Source organism: Oryctolagus cuniculus, chromosome X (genome assembly GCF_964237555.1).
Source record: "Oryctolagus cuniculus chromosome X, mOryCun1.1, whole genome shotgun sequence".
Lineage (NCBI taxonomy): Eukaryota > Metazoa > Chordata > Mammalia > Lagomorpha > Leporidae > Oryctolagus > Oryctolagus cuniculus.
In genome coordinates, this window is record NC_091453.1 from 108,769,528 (window position 1) to 108,777,380 (window position 7,853).

Here is a 7,853-nt window from a genome sequence, read left to right on the forward strand (position 1 = left end):
ATTTGTGTGTGAGTGTGCGCGTCTCTTTTCTTTTTCTCTTCCTGTAGCTCTACCCATTGACCGTCCAAACACCTTGGAGAAGTGGTTTCTGCTTTTAAGAGGACAACAGAGGGGTGAGGGTCCCTCGCATTTTCTGTAGAAAAGAAATTGAATGGGGCACCCCACCCCCACCCCCATCCCCCCCACCCCTGTAGCGCGGCCCTGGCTTCTGGAGACTGGGCGACGCCCACGGACCCCAGAGACCCTCCCCCGCCCTCCCAGAAATCCCCTGGAGGTGGTATCCGGAAATGGCACAATAGCTGCGGGCACATGGGGCGGTCCTCTCAGGTCTGCCTAAACCTTCCCGGTGGACCCACCCCAGTCAGATCAAACTGAGGAACTCACTCACTGCTTCCAGGTGGTCATCCCGGTAGGACTTCCGGCAGGAACCTGGTGCCCCGCCCGGGTAGCTGACTGGGGGCTGAGATCTTTTGCCTTGAGCCCTGCAGGGTCTTTTTGACTTGCTCCTCAGGGAGGGGCGCCGCGGGTCTCCTGGGGTGAGGTTGGCTGCCTGTGGTTGCTTGGAAGAGTGTTCCAGCCCCTTCGGTTCCTCCTTGATTTTAGCATTTCAGGGCTTTAACGTTCCCGATTCTTTCCCTCCCTCCCCAACAGTCTCCCTGAAGACTTTTGGCATTCACCTGGAAGAGGTGCTGGTGAATGAGCTTACCCGGCGCAAGCATTTGGAACTGACAGCCGCGATGCAGGTTGAGGAAGCCACCGGTCAGGGTGCGGGCCGTCGTCGGGGAAACGTGGTGCAAAGGATGTTTGGTCGCATCAGGCGCTTTTTCAGTCGGAGGCGGAATGAGCCCACTTTGCCCCGGGCGTTCACCCGCCGCGGGCGTCGAGTGAGTGAACCCTCCCCCAGGTTTCAGGCAGGGGAACCTCCTGAAAGGTTGTACGAGTTTGTGGGGGCTGGCAGGTCAAGGCCTGAGTACTTACAGGGAGGCGGGGAGACTGGGCAAACGTGTTCTGAATGTCTTGCGGGGCTCGGAGGGTCTGAGTATCCCCTCCTTCAACCCCCATTTTAACGTCCTCTGGGCTTCTCCACAGGGCGCCGTGTCTGTGGATAGCCTGGCTGAGCTGGAGGGCGGGGCTCTGCTGCTGCAGACCCTGCAACTTTCCAGGGTGTCATTTCCAATCGGACGGCGACTTCTGGGATCCAAGAGGAAGATGAGCCTCAATCCGATTGCCAAACAAATCCCCCAGGTTGTTGAGGCTTGCTGCAAATTCATTGAGAAGCATGGTAAGGGAGCTGGAAATAACTTAAGGAAGGAGGCAATACAAAGGAAAGGAGGAGTGGTCTAGAGATGGAGAGAGACACAGGGTCCTGGGATGAAGGTTTGGGTCCCCCCTCCCCAACACACACCAGCAGAGTCTGGAATGCACCTGAAGAGATGCGAAATGCCATAGGAAAGAAGTTCCAAGATGCTTAGCATCACCTGGTCTTTTCTTTCAGGATTAAGCACAGTGGGAATTTTCACCCTGGAATACTCTGCGCAGAGAGTGCGTCAGGTAATCTGGCTGTGCGTACATGTTTCTGGGGTGAGAAAAAGCAGGTGAAGGGGGTGCTCCCCATACAACTGGAGAGCAGTCTCATTCCTGGTAGGAGGAGCAGAGTCTTCATTCTAGCCTCTCCCCCGCCCCAGCGCCCAGCGCACCTTATCGCCATCTACCTTCACAGAAGCCTCTGATTTATTGAAGGAATAACCAAAGTGGAGCCTGTGGTGGGCAGGACAGACAACTCCTGTCTTCTCTTGCCTTTTCCAGCTCCGTGAAGAATTTGACCAGGGTCTGGATGTAGTGCTAGATGACACTCAGAATGTGCACGACGTGGCCGCACTCCTCAAGGAGTTCTTCCGTGACATGAAGGACTCTCTGCTGCCAGATGATCTATACATGTCCTTCCTCCTGACTGCCAGTGAGTCTTCTGTTCTCCCTTTGTTGGGCAAGGAAAGAAAACATTACAGCGGGCCAGGCGGTCTAGGGACCCCAAGGGATTAGGGAAGAATGAACATCAGAAGAGAACCACCTCTCCGGAATATATACAATCATTATTTGACAATTGAAAACACAAAAAATTTAAGCAAAAGCCTCTCCAGTTTACTTCCCTTGTATCTGTTAATGGTCCACTATAAGTCTGTTGCCTCAAAATTTCTCTAGAGCTTCTTAAAGTTGTGTGTGCCCTCTCAGGGCCAAGAATAACCCAGGTTCCCTAGTGGAGGTCTGGTTTTGACGGAAGTGCTCCTTGCTTTCAGGGCTCCAAGAGCTTAAATGCTTTAGAAATGAGCAAAGGCAAGTTACCTGGGAACTTTCTCCATAGTTGCCATCAGTTTTCAAGCAGAATCTCATCTTTCTTTGTATCAGGCTGTTGCCAAGGCTAGCCCCCTGAGCTAGCCTCTGTTTGCCTTCCTTTAGCTCTAAAGCCCCAGGATCAGCTTTCTGCCCTGCAGTTGCTGGTCTACCTGATGCCACCCTGCCACAGTGACACCTTGGAGCGTCTGCTGAAGGCCCTGCACAAAATCACTGAGAACTGCGAGGACTCCATTGGCATTGATGGACAGTTGGTAAAGAGATCTGGGAAAGGATAGCAAGAGCCCTAGTAGGGAACCTGTGTGGCAGCATATGAGTGGGAGAGGCTGGGAAGGAGAAGGAAGCAGAAACACGAATAAAGACAACGCATCTATTTGTACAATTACCAGTCCTACCTGAGGCCCAATCATTTCTGCTTTCATTTACCTAGGTCCCAGGCAACCGGATGACCTCCACCAATTTGGCATTGGTGTTCGGATCTGCTCTCCTGAAGAAGGGAAAGTTTGGCAAGAGGGAGTCCAGGAAGACAAAGCTGGGGATGGACCACTATGTTGCTTCTGTCAATGTGGTCCGTGCCATGATTGACAACTGGGATATCCTTTTCCAGGTAGGTAGAAGTTTTGCATACACATGTTTTACACATGCCTCTCCTGTTCACAAGCAGAGGAGAGTATACATGGGCAGCCAGAGCAAGCAGCTACAAAATCTCCCAGCTGAGACACTCCTCCTGTGTGTTACTTGGTTCTGGTGCCTTCAGTCCTGGGTACTTGAAAGAGATGAGTATAAATGAGAAAGAGCTGTGTGATACAGGCTAATGTTGCTATTTTTACTCAGGTGCCTCCCCATATTCAGAGGCAGGTGGCCAAGCGTGTGTGGAAGTCCAGCCCTGAAGCCCTGGATTTTATCAGACGCAGGAACTTGAGGAAGATCCAGTAAGTGGCTTTTTCTTTGGGGTGGGGGTGGGGGGAGGTTGTTTATGCCGTGCCTGAAGCACATTCTCCTATGAAGGCTTCCAATCTCAGACCGTATTTAATCAACTTAAGTACACCAACTCACTCACTTTTCCAAATTCCTTCCTATTCAGGAGTGCACGCATAAAGATGGAAGAGGATGCTTTGCTTTCTGACCCTGTGGAAACCTCTGCTGAAGTGCGCGCTGCTGTCCTTGCTCAAGGTCAGTTCCCTACTGGAGGTCAGGCCCTAGCTGAAGGTCAGGCCCTCCCTGAGGGCCATGTCCTTGCTGAAGATGAGCCCCTTGAGGAAGATGAGTTCTCTGAGGAAGATGTATCAGTCAATGAAGAGATAGTATTTGAATATTTGGATCAAGGAGTAGTCTTTGGGGAAGTTCAAAGTCTTGAAATCCCAAGTGACCTTGACATTCAAGGCCCACATCTTGAAGGCATACCAGAACTTGATGAAGATGATGATGATGATGATGATGATACTTTGAATTTTGATGATCTCCCTCCCCTTGAAGATATTCTAGAACCTGATGATGAAATTCCAGAACTCATTGAGATCCCAGATTTTGAAGAAATGCCGTATTTTGATATGGTTCCAGACCCTGAAGGAGCCCCAGATGTGCAAGATATTCCGAACACTGGAGAAAATCCCAACCCTGATCTTGAAGAAGGGCCAGATTTTGAAGACCCCCAGAATCTTAACGTTGCAGAGGTTCCATACCTTGATGTGATTCCGAACAATGAAGAAGCCTCAGATACTGATGAAATTCCAGGTAATGAAGAGGGCTTAGACACTGATGAAATCTCAGATCATGCAGATGCCTTAGATAACGATGAGACTCAGGATTCTGAAGAAGACCCCAGTCTTGGCGAGGTCCCGGCTGTTGATGAAGTCCCAAATGATGAAAGTTCAAATGCTGATGAAATCCCAGATCCTGAAGAATCCCCAGAGGTCAATGGGATTTCAGACTCCGAAGAAGATCTTGATTTTGAAGAAGTACCAGCTCTTCATGTGGTCCCAAGCCCTGAACAAGCCCCTGATGGACCTGAAATTCCCAATCTTGAATCCCCAGAGGTTAATGGGCTCTCATACTCTGAAGGAGATCCCAGTCCCGACGAGATCCCAGCTCTTGATGGGTTCCCCAGTGATGAAGAAGCCACAGATGCCGAAGAAATCCCAAATCATGAAGAAGCTCCAGAGGTCAATGGAATCGCAGTCCCTGAAGAAGACGCAAACCCTGGAGAGGTCCTGGCTCTTCACGTGGTTACCAGCCCTGAAGGTGTCTCTGATTTTGGAGAAATTCAAGACCAGCAAGGATCCTCAGATGTGAGTGGAGTCCCAAGCAATGAAGAAGACTCCGCTGATGAAGAAACTCCGGGACAGGAAGAAGCCTCTGATGTTGGTGGAAACCAAGACTCTGAAGAATCTCCCAGTCCTGAAGGAGACTCAGTGCCCAATGCGGTCCCGGAGAGTGAGACTCCCCAAATTCACAATGAAATTCCAGATTCGCACAAAGATGGAGCCAATGCATTTGAGGCAGATGAGGCTAACATAGTGGTTCCAGAGACTGAAGATGTCTCCATTCTCACTACAATCCCAGACCCTCCACAACACCTGGCTGTTGATCTTGAAGAAGTCATGAACATAGAAGAAATCCCAGTGCCTAAAGATCTGGACCCTAAAGAAGTTCAAAGTCATAAGACAATTCACTTCCATAAAGAAGATGCAAAAGTGGTATTTCCTGTAGGCATCGCTCTCCTTGAAAACAAGTCTCAGCCTGGCCACATGATGGACTACCAGTCCTCCCCAGAGTCAGTTAAGAGTGACACCTGCTTTTTCCTTCCCATTCAGTGTTGTAAGCTTCCAGCTCCAGCTTTGTTACTCATTTGCTTAGTCAAATTAGTCAGGCTACTTGTAGGGTGGTGGTGGTTGTTGGGAGGACGCCCTCTTCCCCGTCTCCCCGGTGATGTTGTCCATTTGCTTTAAGCAGAAGGTTTCTCTTCCCTAATCCAGCTCATCTCCCAGTTCCCACAGTGGTCCTAGACTGAGAATCTGTGTTCTGTTAGGCTGCAGTTTTCTTGTAGCTCAGGTGGGGATAATCGTTCCTGCCTTATCTTCTTGCCTCATACTGTTTTTGAAACTTAGAATTAGTTCTTAGTGCCTTGGGTGCTGTGCAAAGTATGAAGTCTAGAAAGTTAAGGAGTTAACATTGTTACTATTTTCCAGGTTCCTCTGAGGAGCCAGCTGTGCCTCCCGGCACTGCCCGTTCCCATGACGATGAGGAAGGAGCGGGTAACCCCCCCATTCCGGAGCAAGACCGCCCATTGCTCCGTGTGCCCCGGGAGAAGGAGGCCCAAACTGGCATCGGCTACTTGTTTCCTTAGATGTATTTCCTTCTATAAGGTGCCAGCCAGGGGAAAAGGGTGGGGGTAGACCTGAGATGTCACAGGAAACATTAAGGAGAATCTGGAAGACAAAGATCTGAGGATGAGAAGGAGTTCCCCCTGATGCTCGGGTCAGGATGGGAATTCCAAAACACACTGCCAGCCCCATCCGCTGGGGAAGCTTGTTCTCTTCAGCTGGTCAAAGCAGAGATGTTTCTGTGCCATGCCCAGGCTCCCTGGTGCTACCTTGCCTTTCTCTTTTACCCCTGATCCTGGCTTTCTTTCACTACAGCCCTTCCTTTAATTGATGTGACATTTGTGGTAAACACCTGTCCCAGAGAAGCTCACAAATCTCGAGGTGCTTTCCCTCCCTCAAAGGGGATTGCATGTTTTTCCTGACTTTCCTACCCTCCTCCCGAGAGCTCAATTGGAAAGGCCCTCAAGAGGCATGCTGGAACGTTAGGTCAGCCTACTGACAGCTGACAAACAATTAATGCTAAACCATGTCACACCAACTCATAGCCGTGTCCCCGCAGTCACTCCATCGCCTCAGGATTTCCCACCCACCTCAATTATTTAGACTGGTGGCTCATCAAACAGCCACTCCCAAATTTCTGTGCAGTTTTGCTCAGGTCACGCCAACAGGGAAACCTCAAGTACAATTCTAACTAGTTTTCTGGGGTCAAAAAGTTAGAGGACAAATTAGATTTTATTACCTGGATCAGTTTTAAAGACAGCTGACACAGGTTGTTGTCAGCAAAACAGATAATTAGGTACAGACACATAGTTCCAAGTAGTTTAAGTCACCTGATTACAAATGACATAATCTATTGTCTCTGTAGTTCCTCTATGCAGGGACATGCACTGGTAACACACAGGTATGGGTTATGTATGACATATAAAATTACAGCTGATTTTGAGGGGTAACAACTGCTACAATCCATAGAATGAAGAATGTATTGTATTGAGGGATAGAAATCGATCATACGATGGGTAACAACCGCAGAGCTCGAAGATTTGTGATTGTGAAAACTTCTCTGGCATTTAATCATTAATAAACATCTGTGTTGTGGCAGCAGCATATTCATGGCTTACTGTGTGTGTTTGTTCTTTTTTTTCCTTTTTTGAAAATTTTGGATGTGGGTGGGACATCTCTCGAGAGCTGAGGGGGAGAGGTTAAGTGGGGGTGAGGGATGAGGGAATAAAGGGTGGGGATGAGAGGGGGGTGATGTGGAGTGAAGGGATGAAGCGATGTGGAATAAAAGGAAGGAAGTGGGGGGAATGAAGGGGAAAGGAGACATAAGGTAAAGAATAGGGGAGAGATGAGGCAAAGGAGGGGGTGATGTGGGACAAAGGGTAAAGAGGGACATGTGAGGTGAGCTAAAGGGGAGGGGGTAGCGTGGGATAGACAGGAAGAGATGAGGTGGGTGAAGGAGAGAGAGTGACAGGATTAAGGGAAGAAGGTAATCTGGAGTAAAGGTGCTGTGGAATATGGGGGAGGAGGTGAAGGAGAATTAAAGGGAGGGGTGGTGTGGGATAAAGGGGATGGAGTGACGTGGAATTAAGGGGAGCAAAGTGGGATAAAGAGGGAGGACTATAATAAATAAAGGGAATAACACTAATACTAGGAAGAAAGGAAATAAATAATAATCAAGAGAATAAATAATAATAAAGGACCATGAAGCAAAGGGGCGGGCCATAATTATAAAAGGGAATGATAGGGGTAAAGTAGAATAAACAGTTAAACAGGGAGGAAGGAGAGATGGGAAAGGAATGAAGCTTAAGAAGGGGGTCTGCAAGAAGAAGGCAAGCGAGCACAAAGGGGGATCACTAGGTGTTCTCCACTGAGAAATTCCCCCTACATCAGTGAAAAACTCAAACAAGGAAACATCTGGAGACATGACTTCCAAGGGTAAGCAGAAGAACATTACTGTTTGATTGACAGGACCTGGAATCCTTCCTGAAAACTTAGGGCTTCATGACATACTTGGAAATTTGCCATGTCTGGGATGGTGCCCCAACAGTGAAATGCTGTGTGTTCTTTATTTGTACACCCTTTGGACATTCTGCTGCACAGGGCTTTAGAGCCAGCAAACAAGCATTTGCCCCCTCCTATAGTCATAATTTCGTACTAATATTTAGAATGATAATTAACACA

The 7,853-nt window shown here is 48.9% G+C and overlaps 1 protein-coding gene across 6 annotated transcripts in view; it reads left to right on the top strand.

Annotated features, from left to right (window-relative positions):
- The window catches only part of ARHGAP36 (Rho GTPase activating protein 36), a 31,225-nt gene extending 24,447 nt beyond the window's left edge, over positions 1-6,778 (top strand). For 3 of the 6 annotated variants that reach the window (XM_008273208.4, XM_070067228.1, XM_051827537.2), the window contains 11 exons: positions 48-113; positions 652-884; positions 1,090-1,282; positions 1,496-1,551; positions 1,807-1,957; positions 2,455-2,603; positions 2,780-2,956; positions 3,184-3,281; positions 3,434-3,522; positions 3,910-4,083; positions 5,538-6,778. In XM_008273208.4, the coding sequence (XP_008271430.1) occupies positions 48-113; positions 652-884; positions 1,090-1,282; positions 1,496-1,551; positions 1,807-1,957; positions 2,455-2,603; positions 2,780-2,956; positions 3,184-3,281; positions 3,434-3,522; positions 3,910-4,083; positions 5,538-5,695 (1,544 nt within the window). In that variant the 3' untranslated portion in view covers positions 5,696-6,778. The remainder of the gene's footprint in view (positions 1-47; positions 114-651; positions 885-1,089; positions 1,283-1,495; positions 1,552-1,806; positions 1,958-2,454; positions 2,604-2,779; positions 2,957-3,183; positions 3,282-3,433; positions 3,523-3,909; positions 4,084-5,537) is intronic. The other 3 variants (XM_070067229.1, XM_008273210.4, XM_051827538.2) reach the window with 2 other exon arrangements.
- Positions 6,779-7,853: the final 1,075 nt, after the last annotated feature.